The sequence below is a fragment of the Amphimedon queenslandica genome, unplaced genomic scaffold (assembly GCF_000090795.2).
Source record: "Amphimedon queenslandica unplaced genomic scaffold, v1.1 AMPQUscaffold_13511, whole genome shotgun sequence".
NCBI lineage: Eukaryota > Metazoa > Porifera > Demospongiae > Haplosclerida > Niphatidae > Amphimedon > Amphimedon queenslandica.
The window spans coordinates 364,721-380,077 of NW_003546253.1; the positions used below are offsets into that span (position 1 = coordinate 364,721).

General features: G+C 36.3%; 5 protein-coding genes across 5 annotated transcripts; 2 read left to right on the forward strand and 3 right to left on the reverse strand.

The window, feature by feature from the left end:
• Positions 1 to 19: 19 nt before the first annotated feature.
• On the reverse strand, positions 20 to 1,347 carry LOC105316402 (protein phosphatase 1 regulatory subunit 3C-like). The gene has a single exon (XM_011411254.2). It carries the CDS (start codon positions 1,216 to 1,218, stop codon positions 211 to 213), a length of 1,008 nt encoding a protein of 335 aa, XP_011409556.1. The 5' UTR covers positions 1,219 to 1,347; the 3' UTR covers positions 20 to 210.
• A 429-nt stretch (positions 1,348 to 1,776) lies between these two features.
• Positions 1,777 to 5,520, forward strand: LOC100633158 (UDP-N-acetylglucosamine transporter-like). Its single transcript, XM_003383350.3, has 7 exons — positions 1,777 to 1,887; positions 2,126 to 2,482; positions 3,418 to 3,540; positions 4,068 to 4,242; positions 4,372 to 4,490; positions 4,674 to 4,807; positions 5,312 to 5,520. Exons 1-7 carry the CDS (start codon positions 1,858 to 1,860, stop codon positions 5,442 to 5,444), a joined length of 1,071 nt encoding a protein of 356 aa, XP_003383398.1. The 5' UTR covers positions 1,777 to 1,857; the 3' UTR covers positions 5,445 to 5,520.
• A 121-nt stretch (positions 5,521 to 5,641) lies between these two features.
• Positions 5,642 to 6,349, reverse strand: LOC100633285 (HIG1 domain family member 2A, mitochondrial-like). Its single transcript, XM_003383351.3, has 2 exons — positions 6,010 to 6,349; positions 5,642 to 5,953 (listed from the first exon to the last, which is right to left on the reverse strand). The coding sequence occupies exons 1-2, from the start codon at positions 6,116 to 6,118 to the stop codon at positions 5,793 to 5,795; spliced, it is 270 nt and encodes an 89-aa protein (XP_003383399.1). The 5' UTR covers positions 6,119 to 6,349; the 3' UTR covers positions 5,642 to 5,792.
• A 26-nt stretch (positions 6,350 to 6,375) lies between these two features.
• On the forward strand, positions 6,376 to 7,891 carry LOC105316425 (zinc finger protein AEBP2-like). Its single transcript, XM_011411292.2, has 3 exons — positions 6,376 to 7,043; positions 7,151 to 7,314; positions 7,438 to 7,891. The coding sequence occupies exons 1-3, from the start codon at positions 6,455 to 6,457 to the stop codon at positions 7,741 to 7,743; spliced, it is 1,059 nt and encodes a 352-aa protein (XP_011409594.1). The 5' UTR covers positions 6,376 to 6,454; the 3' UTR covers positions 7,744 to 7,891.
• Positions 7,892 to 7,947: 56 nt separating this feature from the next.
• On the reverse strand, positions 7,948 to 15,351 carry LOC100640443 (receptor-type tyrosine-protein phosphatase F-like). Its single transcript, XM_020005410.1, has 21 exons — positions 15,078 to 15,351; positions 14,741 to 15,028; positions 14,389 to 14,688; positions 14,059 to 14,274; positions 13,874 to 14,005; positions 13,628 to 13,825; positions 13,474 to 13,575; positions 12,639 to 12,781; positions 12,474 to 12,578; positions 12,330 to 12,402; positions 11,990 to 12,267; positions 11,757 to 11,934; positions 11,431 to 11,581; positions 11,100 to 11,241; positions 10,942 to 11,055; positions 9,627 to 9,794; positions 9,115 to 9,249; positions 8,941 to 9,060; positions 8,731 to 8,879; positions 8,394 to 8,638; positions 7,948 to 8,325 (listed from the first exon to the last, which is right to left on the reverse strand). The coding sequence occupies exons 1-21, from the start codon at positions 15,319 to 15,321 to the stop codon at positions 8,210 to 8,212; spliced, it is 3,597 nt and encodes a 1,198-aa protein (XP_019860969.1). The 5' UTR covers positions 15,322 to 15,351; the 3' UTR covers positions 7,948 to 8,209.
• Between the last annotated feature and the right edge of the window lie 6 nt (positions 15,352 to 15,357).

Sequence of the window (15,357 nt, forward strand, 5' to 3'; positions counted from 1 at the left end):
AATGTAACTAATGAATTGATTGACAGTTTTCTAGTATTCTCATTTCTATAATGCTGAATGACAGAAAATTTAAAATAATATTTGATAATGTACACATCATGTAGTGCTGGCAGAAAGAGAGAGAGAGAGGATAACATAAAATGAAAATGAAAAGTGTTGTGTGATTAAGAAACTATACAGCATTTATACAATACATTCACTAAAATGGCTCTAACTTTCTCTAGCTACTACTATATAGTTCTGTGAGTCATTGTTATCCCAGTTTTCGGATCCGTCAGGCATTCTATACAGCACAGCAAATTGTATGTCATCGCCGTTTACTGGGATTGTGAATGAGAACCTGTCTGTAAGTCCATCGCTTGATGACCCTGGACAATAGACGCATAGGGTGTCGTGGTAGGATTTCCAGTTGTCGTGAGTCCATCTGATAAACACGTGCTTCTCGTAGCTAAGGTTTAATGTCCGTACAATGCCGTGGAGTGCTCTATTCTCTGATTTTATACTCTCGAGGCTCACTTTTAGTCTCTGCAGTCTTTGATAGAAGTGTGGTTGAGTCCCGGGTTGAGAGAACTTGAAATGTCTAGTGTGGTTTTTATGCGTGTTGTTTCTCTTTGGAGTCCCGGGAGAAGACTGAGGTGACGGTGGTTTATCGATCGTTAAGGCTCCAAGGTCGTTAGTCAGCGAAGGAACGATTTCTCCTTCAGTCTGGAACGGATCGGCTGAGGTTAACGGTCGTATTCTTTCTAGAGGGAGCCCCTGTGTATCAGCAAATCTTACGCTCCTGCTCCTACGAACAGGAGGCTTAGATCTATGGACTAGGGCTGACTGCTGTTGAGTGGTAGCATTGATCCTTGGGAATGATTGGGCCTTTCTCTTCTTGGGCTTATTCTGCTCTCTCATAGCAGAGAAACCATACGAACGAAGAGGAGGTGATAGTTCGCCAAAGGAATCGACCTCTTCGGATTGTTTAAAAAAGCTTGCGATGGCCTCGAGGCTGAGTGTAGAAGTGGTGTTTCGCTCCATTTTCCTCTCTTCTTGGTAGCGCCCAAAACTACTGCCAGTAGTAGACTGAGGTGCTAGTGGCAAAGAGTAAGGGGATACGTCGGCTGAACTGCAAGAAGAGGGCCCCCTCGTTGTATAGGTGGGAGAAGTTGACGTGTACGTCCTACAGGAGAACTGTTGATGACTAGAAGAAGACGCGGAGAGGGCAACTGCCATTCCGTCTCTCAAATCATGGAAAGAAGTAGAGTCAACGAGATAGCGAGGGAGTTATCTGTCGTCTTTTCTAGATGAGACGAGAGACTGGTGGATGGACACCCTCTCCAGCCTTATATAAAAAACGGGGCTGTTGTGAAGCTGAAGGAGGGATGGAATTCAATATCTAGCCTGATATTAGAGGATATGGGCATGTCAACTCGTGTATATCATGTGCGCTGGATGATTTGATTCATGCACTTCACGTGCATCCATAGATACGAACAATGCATGCAGATTACAGTGCGGCCAGTGTGGCCTTTTGCATTCTTTTTGCAATTTTTGCTTCAAAGAGAAATGCTTTTTATTTTTCTGTGGAGTCGATTTGATCATAGAAGATTATGATTTAACTGATCTTAGTATAACACCAATTAAGCCTGGGCTTAGAGAACAATTAATGTTATGATATCATCAGATTTCTCCTAAACTTTTTAAATGATGATAATAATAAGAACTAATAAGACGGAGAAGAAGAATAACTAATAAATTAAGAATTGAGCACTCATCGCCCGCCATTTTGAATTTTTGTAAAACCACGCCTCTTTCAATAGGCACACCCTCTTGTGGAAAATTATTGGAATAGTTTCTGTATCCCTGCAGGTCATGAGTGGAGTGAATCAAAAGACTGAAACGGTATGATAATTTGGTTAAACAGCCTCTATAATAATAAGTCTTGTGTTTGCGAAGAGGTCCATGTAATGCATTGCCACTGGGGTTCCCCTATCTACTCTAATTTGTTAATTGAAGCACTGTATTTAAAGTTTTCCTACCCCATTACAAGCCTATGTACATATAACACATAACAAGTACACAGAATGGCTTGCATGCCCAGGCACTCAATTACCACACACTGTCTTTTTTATGTTTAAAGATGAAGTCTGCTGGTGGGGGTGTGGGGGTTAATCTCAAGTACCTGAGTCTGATAGTCCTAGTAGTACAAAACACTAGTATGGTCTTGGTCATGCGATATTCTCGTACCATGGAGGGCCCTCGGTACCTCTCGTCTACAGCTGTCGTACTCAGCGAGATCACAAAATTTGTGACCTGTTTTTTCCTAGTTTTGAATGGTAACGGTTGGCAGATAGGGATAACTCTGAGAGAGCTAAAGACAGAGATTATTGATAAATATATCGAGACGTTAAAAGTTTGTATTCCCTCCTTCCTTTATACTGTTCAGAATAATCTCCTCTACGTTGCTCTCTCCAATTTAGATGCAGCTACATTCCAGGTTCGTAAATAATAATAATAAATTAATAGTGAATAATCCACTTGTATTGTGCAATTGAACAATAAGAACTTGTAATATGAACTACAATAATTTAAAATTTTAAAGCATAAATGTCTTTTGCTTAGTTTGATATGACAGGGTTTTCCTCAGGAATTTATTGGCATAGCTTTTTGTCAGTGTATTGTCAAAGTACTTGAAAATTGGGTCAAAGACCCTGTGTATTTTGACAAAAATCACAATGAGGGAATTTTCCATTTTTAATGATTTTTTGATGGATATAGATGTTTTTATGTTGTGTAGAAAGTTTGAACTGATTCCAATCAAAATTGGATTTTTTTATGAATTTTTAAAGTTGCTGAAAATGCCATGTACTAGCTATATTGTTATGAAGTAGCTCACTTAGCATGCTCTGTGGGGAAACCCTGCTGTCTATCATGATTAATTGATTATTATGTTAAATAATTAATTAGTTTTTCAAACAGAAAAATAGTAGAACAACACAGAATTTTGTTGGACAGTTGAGAAATATAGTTGGAAAACATCCAGTCCCTGACTGTTAGTTCAGGCTCTGCATAAACATTATTTTATACATTATTTATTAGTGTGTATATCTATATGCAACTGCACATTGTGTATTCTGTTATTAGTTGGAACACACAGAGTTTAGATTTGAACGATATCAATGATTGTTAACTTTCAGTAGTAAACAGTAGCTACACAAGTACTGTACTATTATAGTGTATGCCCATTCATTGGTCAATCATTGAGCTTTATGGGATTATGAGAATTATACTAGTATTTATATTGTGTTTTAATTATGAATTATGATTAGCTTTTTATTTCCTTTACTTTACTTGGAGTTTGCAAAGATTAAAATCTTTTGCACTTAGCATCTCATACTTGCTAAATGACACTTCCTTTCTTATTCCGGCTAGGTTACATATCAATTGAAAATATTGACAACAGCTATATTTGCTGTAACTCTTCTTCGTAAGCAGATACTAAAGAGCCAGTGGCTGGCACTGGGTATGCTCACACTAGCAGTGGCACTAGTACAGGTTAGTTAAGAAAGGTGTAGTACCTCATAATAAGTTTATTTTATGAAGCCTATGCATGTACATGTTTGTATGTATTTTGTTTGTTTATCAATATCCACTTGTACATGTACATTGTGTGATTGTTTATTGAGAGAGGGGTAAAGGAGGGGAGAGTGTGGGAGAGGTGACAATTTCCACTTTCCAATCTTTACTCTATTTTGTGCTAATTGAATTTTGATAAGTCCATGGTTTGGAGATAGTGGGAAGTGATGCCATACATATCAGACAGAGACACTAGAGCTATAGTGACTGGATTTATAAGTTCAAGATAAGGAGATTAGGTGGTGAATATAGAAGCAGCCTAGTGCTGAATGGAATCACTTCAATTTCCACTATTATTGACATGACATGCTAACCTCAGAGTCATACCAAAAACATAGTAATTAATGGAAGAATACTAATTTTACCCATAGACTGGCAAATTTAATTATTATATATGAAACTTTTGTACTTTATTGATTGCATGGTTTTAATTTGCTCTTCTTTAGTGGCCATCAGGAGGTTCAGAAAGTAGTACCAATACCAACTCAACTAATTCGATGAAGTTAGTTGGGCTGGTTGCTGTCCTGTTGGCTTGTGTTAGCAGTGGGTTCAGTGGTGTGTACTTTGAGAAGATGCTAAAAGGATCAGAGACATCTATATGGATTAGGAACATCCAGCTAGGTAGGGGATGAAGATGATAAGAGGTGGTTTCTTGTGAATCATTTCAAGTGTACAACTACAACTGATAATTACAGTCATTCAAGAGTTCATTGTATTCCTCATTTTCACTCAACCTGTGCTATTCACTAGGTATACTGGGACTGGTTTTTGGTCTAATGGCAGTATTTGTCACTGATTACAATAAAGTGATGAAGGATGGGTTCTTTCAAGGTTATAATATAGTGGTGTGGACTGTCATTGCACTACAGGTATATAGTATGACGTGTGTGTACACTTTGTGTCATGTTAGTGGGTGGCAGTTACAAGGTTGCCTCCTTAATGTGTATTCATCAGATATCTTAATTTAATTTGATTTTTTTTTCAAATCTCATGCTCACTTAAAAATAACACCTCTATCTTTATTTATTATTTTTGTTTTCTCTTTCTTTAAGGCTTTAGGTGGTCTTATTGTTGCTACTGTCATAAAATATGCTGACAATATTCTAAAAGGTTTTGCTACTGCTGTTTCCATTGTTGTGTCATCTGTTCTCTCCTATTTCTTCCTGGGAGACTTTGATCCCACCATGTAAGAATATACATGTCATTGCATTGGAAATGTTACAGTAGAAGTAATATCGGCAAATAAAGCATCTGTATAATGATGGATGCTGTTCTTGTGAAGGAAGAAAGTTCTAGCAGTATCTTTGTTTGAATACAATTGTACCTTTCAGTATTGTGGCCATCTTTTATTGTTGTCCCAAAAGAAGTCACTCATATCTTTGTGATTTAGCTCATTTTTGCTTTCATTACTAAGCACTTGTCATGTTGTTTATCTTTAGCTCATAATAATCTCACTGCTCCTCTGTTTGTGGGGCCTGCTATCAGTTTATGTTTATTATAAAACTATATAAACCAATCCTATTTATGGGTATTATAGAAATATAAAGTAATATGTGTACTAAGCAATATTATTTTCGTTTAAATTATCTTTAACACCTACAGTTTTTAATTTTTTGATTAGTGGTACCTTTGTGTGTTTAGCATCCTAATTTTATTAGCAAGATTTTGTTTCATTTTATTCTTTATGTAGTAAATTTGGTATTGGAACAGTATTGGTCATAGGAGCTACATTCCTTTATAGCTATCAGCCTCCAAAGAAACCCGAACCAATACTACCAACAACACAGCAGGAACACAGTGACAAAATAGAAAATAAAGTTTAATGTCAATTTTTTTTAATTTAGTATTTAAATAAAAGTCTGCATGCATAGCACAAATTATTTGGTCGAGATTATGATACGTTATAATAACTTAATGAGCTGGAGCATCATGACCTCTGAACATTGCCCCCTCTGGAATGCTGTGTTAGATTATAAATTCAGTTTAATTATTATTCATTGTCAGTTAACGCTATTCACTATTTACGGTCAACAGGAAATGAGGAATCCAACATTTCAAAAAATTTAATTAATCAACTACATAGCAAAATAAATATCGAGTGATAGTGAATATGTTATGATAAATTAATTATTATTATTAGCATAGCTAGCATTAATAGTTTGTAGGTGTGGTCAGTGATTTTTAGCCTCTAAGGCTATGCCCCCTACAAGAGCAAGTACTGTCCCTCCTTGAAATAAGACACGAAGACGCATCATTTTCTGTGACATGACCACATTCCCTCTCTTGAATGAGAGGAGACCCATACAAAGTACACCCACAGTACCGATACAACCTGAGGAAAAATAATAAATAAATTATAATTAATCATTGTTATAACCGGGGTTATACCTATTGGTACGAGTGGGTTCTGCTTTGCTTTCCGCCAGAATTTAGATTCTTCTACCACTGGACGAGGAGGAGGGACCCAGCGTTTATGTGAAGGACCTTCTGAAGACATTATGTAAGAAGCTGTAACAGAAATTAGTTGGTCTACAGTCAAAGTAGATAAAATGGACAGGTCTGCTTCTTCTCTTCTACTATATAGACTTGTGTGATCTATTACGTGGAACCAGTGCAAAGGTAGCCGTCACAAAGGATACAGGAAAGCTGGAAAGGTTAAACGGATGAACTTTGCACCTCTTATGTTTTGGTAGCCATCTTAAGACTTAATAACTAGATGGGTGTGGTTGGCAATAACCACACCTCTTTTACTTAACCAATTTTGCCGCCATTGCCCGCGCTATGTTACTGCCCGGCTAGTTATTAGTAGTAGGGGTGGCTCGTACCACCAGCAATGGCATCTTTCCTGCCTTCTTCTATCCCAAAGGCAAGGGGAAGAAGAGGAGAAGAGAGTAAAAACTGCTGCAAATGGACTGGTTGCACGGCTGAGCCGTTTGAGACAGTCCAGGAACTTGTGGATCATGTTAAATCACTTCATGTCGACCCTCTCCTTTCACAAGACTTTGTCATGTGTCTCTGGGAAGGTTGTAAGGTTTATAACGTTCCCTGCCAAAAGAAACAGTGGCTCGGGCAGCATATGAGACGACACACGAAGGAGAGACCACACAAGTGTATAATGAATGGCTGCAATCAGTCCTTCTGGTCACTAGATGCACTGCACCATCACCTCCAACTGCATTTACTACCCTCACCATCTCCATCTATCTCAAAGAAAAAAAAGAAAGATATAAATACTGCTGGCAGTGAGCACACAGCAGGGAAGGAGAGTCTTAAAAATGGAGATGGTCTTTGTTCTATTGGGACTACTGATGAGACAGACTCTGCTAGTGGTAATGGTGATAATGCGATGAAATCACAGACTCATAAACACTATCTTAATGCTAGAGGTAGTCTAAACCCACCTCAACCATTGGCTATAAATGGTAAAGATTAGTGAGTGTGTGTGTGTGTGTGTTCAGCCACATAATCAATTCAGCCATATTAAATTATCTCTGGTTCAACATAACTTAATACTGATCTCTTTTCTCAGGTGGATTGATACATAGTGATCCAGTTGATTCAAGAACGTTATCAGTGATCAGGAAATCACTGATATCTCAACACATGTCATCAGTAGCAGCTGAAGAAGAAACATCATCAAATGGTAAAACTGCTGGATCAGTACCAGAAACTGTGATTACATTAAAAGGAGAGGTATGCAAAATTAAATTATTGTACTGTTATTGTTATTTGATATTACGTTTACAAAATCCATTAATTTTAGATTATAATCAACTTTTGGTTTCAATATGAGAATGTTTGCTTTCATTTTAACAGATTGTTGGTCAAAGGAATACTTTTAAAAGCAAATCAGAAACAGAATACCTCGTGACCTGGCGTCCAAGACTGATCCCCGACTCATGGATATTAAAAGATTCATATAATGGATATAAATACATACCAATTGATGATTTATTGCACTGTCAACGAGCTTGGCTGTTTCAATCTAATTACCTCAATAATCCCATATCCCCATCCTTTCCCTCTTCGTCCTCTTCCCTTGAAGATCTGTCTCCATTTTTGTCTTCTTCCTCTTTTCTTGTAGCTAGCATACCAACAAAAAGGAAGAGAAAAAGAAACTAAAATCATTTTGAATTTTGATGGACATTGAAGCCATTTTGGCTATAAATGTTATCATTGATTGAGTCTCATTTTTGTAATATTTTTAAGAGTACATGATGTCATGTGCTATCGTTTTCTAGTTTTATTTAATTGAAATTTAAAACTATAATATAGTAGCATTCAAAAATGAAACCAGGTGTTTTTATCTTATAAACATTATCACTATTTCACATAAATAATATGACTTTTAACAAATGATCTGACAACAAAAATTACATAATCTTGATAATACTCACTACAATAATGATAACGCTATATAATAATATGGCACGATCAGTAACAAAAATAAACACAAAATGAATTAAGTAGGAGACATGGAAAAGACATTAGTAAATATGTAAGACTGTGATACACAATAATAATAATAATATTAATAATAATGCGTGTGAAATGATTATGAGGTACTGATGAATAATATAATAATAATTTAGAAAGTTGATTCATCATAAGTTTTTCCATTTCCTGAAGTCTTCTGGTATTGATAGGAAGCCTCTTCGCTTAGCATGTCACCATAAAAATCGCTCAGCTGTGATGCAGGACCAACTAAAGGCAAAAAAATATTATGATTAAAGTTTTTCTCTCCTCCCTCTCTCTCTTTTCCTATCTCTTACTGTTCGAGTAAATTGGAAAACTGGGTAATACTTTAATGCCACCACCAAACTTGCTCATGCTGCTCTTGCAAGCATCAACCATTGCTTTGTGAATGAAGACGTATTGAGGCTCGGTCTGGATCATGTGGTTACGATGCTGTCTCATTTCACTAGCCAGTCCAAAGAGGTCAACCCAGTCATGGTCCTTAATATGCTGGAGCAGTGTACCCAGTGCTATGAATGTTCCTGTACGACCTACACCAGCACTAAAAGAAAAAGAGAGAGATAAGTTTAAATGAAATTATATAAGAAGTAAGGAGGTCAAAATGAAGGAGAAAGAGGGTCATAGTGTTATTACCTGCAGTGGACTATAACAGGTCCGAAAGCTGATGAAGCTACTTCATGTACTTCCCGTACAAAATCCAGAGCAGGTCCGGCTTCATCGGGGACTCCATGATCAGGCCATGATACAAACTGGTAGTGTGTTATTGTACGGCTTCTCTTCTCCTTTAAATTACAATGTGATGATATTATGATAATATTGACTATTTTTAATTAGCTGATTTACTTTTGTGATCTTGAACTTCCGCACTATCCAGTCACTCTTCTCAGTCTCGCTTAACATGTCTACGTTTATTTCTCCATAAACTTCCGGCTGTGCTCCGGGCCAATAGCGATGACATTTCGTCTAGAACAAACAATAAAACAATAAATAAAAATATTATTATTACAATCTCCTCACCCTTCCTCTTTCAACGAGCTGAGTCAGCATTACAATAACGTGCGAATTCTGTTCCCATGTCATCCTCCAGAAATCATCAAAGGTTGATGGTAAAGGTCCTTGTGTTGCAATATAGGCTCTACGCATCCTGTAACCCTGAGAGAGAGAAAAAAATACATGCATACATAAAATTTTTTAAAGCTGACAAAAGTGAAAGAAGCTACCGTATAGCCACAAAGTTTCAAGGCAATAAAACTTTCGCAAATCAGGCTACAAGTCTTTTTTCACGAATTAACTTTCGTGGTTCTTATTTTAAAGCACACGTGTTTATATGGGGATATGGATAATTTTATGGAATTAACTTTTGTGGATACGGAAAATCCGCAAAAATTATATACCCCCAAAATGAAGTGGCTATACAGTATAAAGGGATATATGTATATTAGAGTTGAAGATAGAGAAAAGGTCAGCCAACATCCTCTATTGAGGTTGCCAATATTTATCACTATTATGTGATTACACGCATCTCTTACTGGTATGTAGTTTGCGTTGATGTAATCTGATCCTGGTTCATCGTCGATGCTCTCAAGTTTGACTCTCGAGTGATCATAGGCCAATATATTAGTGTATCTGTTCTTAGCTCTGTTCTCAGGAAGGAGTGACGCATCTTTAGAATGATCTAGTCCAACAGCTGATACTTTCTATAAATATAAAAATAGATGATACATGTACATATACATGTACATATATATATATATATATATATATATATATATATATATATATATATACCAACAGGGTTTGAGCTGATTTGGACTAAAATTTTTTGAGTTATAAGTATATTTTAATGGGCCGAGTTCTAAAAATAAAGCTCATGGTTTTTAAAAAATGGCTCCGAAAAAATGAAAGATTTTTATTGAATTTTCTAATACATATTGATGTCCTTATGCAATGTAGAAAGTTTGAGCTAATTCCAACTTTAATTTTTTGAGTTACAGCCATTTTTAAAAATGAGCCAATTTCTGAAAAATACCCAAGGCTATAGCCCATAGTTTTTTCCAAAAAATGGCTCCGAAATCCCCCCCAAATTTTATTACATTTTCTGATACATATTGATGTCCTTATGCTGTGTAGAAAGTTTGAGCTGATTCCGACTTTAATTTTCGAGTTACGGCCATTTTAAGAAAATTCCAAAATTTTTGAAAAATACTCAAGGCTATAGCCTATGGTTTTTTCCAAAAAATGGCTCAAAAATCACCTCCAATTTTTATTACATTTTCTGATACATATTGATGTCCTAATGCTGTGTAGAAAGTTTGAGTTGATTCCGACTTCAATTTTTCAAATTACGGCCATTATAAAAAATGAGCCAATTTCTGAAAAATACCCAAGGCTATAAGCCCATGGTTTTTCCAAAAATGGCTCCGAAATCACCCCCAATTTTTATTACATTTTCTGATACATATTGATGTCCTTATGCTGTGTAGAAAGTTTGAGCTGATTCCGACTTTAATTTTTCGAGTTACGACCATTTTAAGAAAATTCCAAAATTTTTGAAAAATACCCAAGGCTATAGCCCATGGTTTTTTCCAAAAAATGGCTCCAAAATCACCCCCAATTTTTATTACATTTTCTGATACACATTGATGTCCTGAACCTGTGTAGCAAGTTTGAGTTGATTCCGACTTCAATTTTTCAAGTTATGGGCAATTTTAAAAAATTTCTAAAAAATACCCTGTACTATAGCCTATACTTTTTCCACAAAATGGCTCTGGAAACACCCCTAATTTATTATACTTCCTGATGCCCTTAAGTTAAATGCTAAAATAAATATTTAATTCCTATTACCTCGTATTCCTCAGAGAACTTAAATCCAGCATCATTAAGCATGTCCTCAACGTAGCTTGGGAAATCCCTCAAGTACACTTTACGAGAGTTGGGTGTGGCTTTGACAGAAGCCGTCTAATTTTAAAAAGTAATTAAGTTCTCGTTAGACAGGGACTCACCCTCACAGCGGTCGGATTAACAATAGTGTTTTCAGTAAGAGGGACTATGGTTGGATCTGTCGGAGTTAATTGAATTGCTTTAGATAAAGTGGCTCCCTTTCCTTCACCAGCTGTGATGAGCTCTTCTTTACCGTTGAAGGATCTAGAGGGAGAGGGGGAAGGAAAGGAGAGAGGGGAAGAGGTCGAGGGAAAAAGAGAGGGAGGAAGAGAAAGAGGGAGAGACAAAAGAAAGAGAAAAATCATTACAATGACCATTTTTGTTTATCAGTGCTTTATTAATATTCATTAGGAGTTATATTAATTGGTAGTTATTAATGAATGAATTGCTTACGCAGCAAAAGAGTATGCTTTTCTTTTCCTTCTCTTAAGGACAATAATAACAACAATAACAAGAATAGCAATCAATAATATAATGACCAATAGAACCACAACCACTGCAATCACTATTGTTGTACCAGTATTATTTTCCTCAGCTATTGGATCTGAGAAGAGAGAGAGAGAGAGGAGACATAATAATAATAATAATAATAATAATAATAATAATAATAGTAATAATAATAATAATAATAATAAGAGAGATGGTTCAAGTCACAGCATATACTGTATATATATATATACAGTAAAATTATGTTTACCAACAGTTGCAAAGTGCACTACCTGTTCTAATGGGGCCAGAGTACTGACTCTCCACATAGGAATCATCATCATCACTATTATACACCCTGTACTTGAACTGGTACTGGGTCCCTGGTTTTAATGGGCCGTTACAAACGATGTCATTAGGACCACACGAGTTGTTAGTACCTATGGTCTCAGCTACAGTCTCACCGCCAGCCTAGAGAGAGGAGGTAATTAAGCAGCATAATAATGAATATTATAGCTATAGAAACCTGTCTCTTCCTCCTATTTCCTTGATTTAATGGTAGTTGAGTCGCCTGCCATGGTGGTGCCACAGAATTTGGGAATTTTTGACTCTCATACCAGGTGGATATTGTATCATTTCGAGATAGAAAAATACGTATCAATATACGAATCCTCGTCAGTGGACCATTAGCATTAAGTTCCTCTGGTATTGTGACTTCTATTCTTATCGTTGTGGCAGTTGTGGGATCACTGGTGCCACCAGTAGGGGGTGTTCCTATAGTAACATTAGGTGGTACTGTTGGAGCTAGAGGAAAGGAAAAGAGAATATGATATATATTGCTACTGATGATGATGATTAGTATTTACGTCTTCCGGTGGGTAATAGAATAGAATCACCATCTCCAACTGCACCTAGACCTGCTGAAGTATAAGCCGTTACCTATGAATAAATAAATAATGATAATAATGAATAATAATAATAATAAAGAAGTAAATAATTGTCTGACTAACGTTGATGAAATATTGTGTATCAGCAAGGAGATTAGTGATCAGATAAGAGAGTGTATTTGGATCAGTCACATTGATAATAATAAGAACATTGATATTTGAATATTCCTAAAAAATAAGACAAAATAATATAAATTGAGATTTAATTACATTATTATTTTATCTTACAGTGCCAGTATTATTTTTAGTTCCAATATAATAAATCAAGTAGCCTAATATAATTCCATTAGGCTCAGCTGGTCTAGTCCAATTAACCTGTATGGCTGTATCATTCCTTCTCTTTACAATTACAGGATCAGGGGCTGATGGTACTACAAGAAACAGAATTACAAGAGTGAGTAATAATTATAACACAGTATAGTATATGGACCTTAATATCCATTAGTAATTTAGTATACATGTACATGTATAGCAGCTGTGATTATATACCGTAGGTCGGGATATAATCGCGGCTGCTTATTTTCGCGATTTTTTCCCGCACTCAGCAATTACCATGGTTACCAGATGCAATTTTAATTGAAAAATCCGCGATATTAATAGCAAAGGACTCTGTTGCAGTGTTCTTGGGCTGTTGTTCTTCTTGCTGTTACTAATCCTTGGTCTCTTTGGAGCTGTTTCAACCAGAGCTACTCTCTTCACTCTGCCTCGCCGTATCTTGGCCCATTCTTGGGACTCTCCACCCATTTATTAAGTTGGGCGTGGTTAATTATCGCCAGCAAGTGGAGCGGCAAGGATTTGCAGCAAAGAGCTCGAAGGTAGTGGTCCATACAAAATGATACAAGAAGATAGCGGATGGAGAGCCGGATGGCTCCCACTAAAGCTGCTAAAGAATAGATAATTAGCTGCTGAACACTGTAATTGTATAAACACGTGGTCTTATTGTCATAGCAACAATCGATTGGTTTCCATGGTATTTAATTGAACCTTTTTATTAGTTTTTATTATCGCGAAAATAAGCAGCCGCGAATATATCCCGACCTACGGTATATATATATATACTTACCTCCTTCAAATGTCATGTTTGATACAGAGGGAGAGTATGGGCCCAGTCCTACACTAGTAGCAGCTGCAACTGTCACGTTAAATGATGCAAACTGAGGAAGGTCTAAAATATTCAAAAAGAAGCATTAATTCACATCTCTCATTCTTTCACTTACCTGAGGCATCATAATAATTACCAGATACATTAGAAATGTTAGTCTCCCTAATAGTCCCTCTAACAGTAGTTATAATCCTAACAGTATAATTCACTATTATTCCATTCCTGTCAATATACATAGGAGGTGACCAGCTAATACGAGCAGTCGAAGGACTATCTACTATAACTGATACATCAAGAGGAGGCCCACTAGGTGCTATAGGAGAAAAGAATATCACACGAGACACAAATCATGTGACATTACTTGATTCCAGCGTGACGATATGAACTGGCAATGAAGAGATTTGGCCAATGCTGTTTGATAAGGTAATGATAAAAGAATAATTAACAAATTCATGAAGACTTGGAATAATAATAGACTCAAGTTGTAATGGAGCTAAGAGGCAAGGAAAAGGTCATATTATATTTTAACTATTAGTATATACTCACTTGTAGCAGCTCTTGGGTCATCAGAATTAGCAAATGATGATAAAGTAGCAGTTACTTCAATAGAGGGCCTAATGTACTCATCATTGGTCCTGTACTCTATTGTATAGTTAGTAATGAGTCCATTCCAATTTGATAGATTTGGAGGGAGCCATGAAACATTAACAGCTGTTGAACTGACTGGACTAGCCATAGGATTAGCAACAGGAGCAGCAGGAGCTAAAAATAATAACAAAAAACCAAGAATGACATTATAGCTTTTATGCCAAAGGCTATCATTGCTAGAGCACAAACTAATGATAATAGTAATGCAACCATGAGGCTTGAGCTAACCTGCTTGTAGAGTTGTTTCTGTTTCAATGGCAGGGGTTCCTAGCCCAACAGAGGTAGAAGCTTGAAGTGATATATCATAACCAGCAAAAGGTAGGAGGTCAAATAAAGTGTAAGAGAAGATATTTTGAGACACTGACATAGTCATAACATCAAATGAGAGATATTGTGCATAAGTTGAATTGAGGGTGACATTAATAGAGTAACTGAGCAATAGACCATTAGGATCCAATGGAGGAGACCAAGTTATACTAATAGAAGTATTAGTTGACATAGTTGACACATTAGATGGTGGGCCAGGTACTGCATGAGGAGCAAAAATAATTATAAAAAGTTAAATATACATTAAACTCACAGTCTTCATCTGTTAAAACAGATAACACATCACTAGATGCACCAGGTCCTTTATCAGTAAATGCTACTACTGTCACACTATATTGTTCATATTTCTCTAAGTTTTCAATCACAAATGATGTACCAGTCAATCGATTAGTACTCATTGACTCTGTATCACTCTCCAGCCTAATGTATGTTATTACATAACCTTCATTAGGACCATTGAAATCAGTAGGAGGATTCCAAGACACTTCAATTGAAGTACTACTAATATTGATGTAGCTAACATCCGAAGGAGATGTTGGTACTATGAAAAAAATGAATAATGATGACTTAAACACGATACAATTACTAACCTGTGGAATCCGTTCTCCTTATAACAGAATCAAATGGTCCAGTTCCAGCACTAGTGTATGCTGCTACTGATACATTGTAATCAGTATAAACATCAAGTCCAGAAATATTATAACTAGTATCAGATGTAAAGTTGTTAATAGGCTGACCAACAGCTGGTAGAGAAAAGTATGAAATGTTATAGCCAATGATAACACCATTTTGATCATCTTCCAATAGCTCTGTCCAAGTGATCCTTAAACTCATTGATGAGGTATTGAAACCATCAAGATTCTGAGGAGG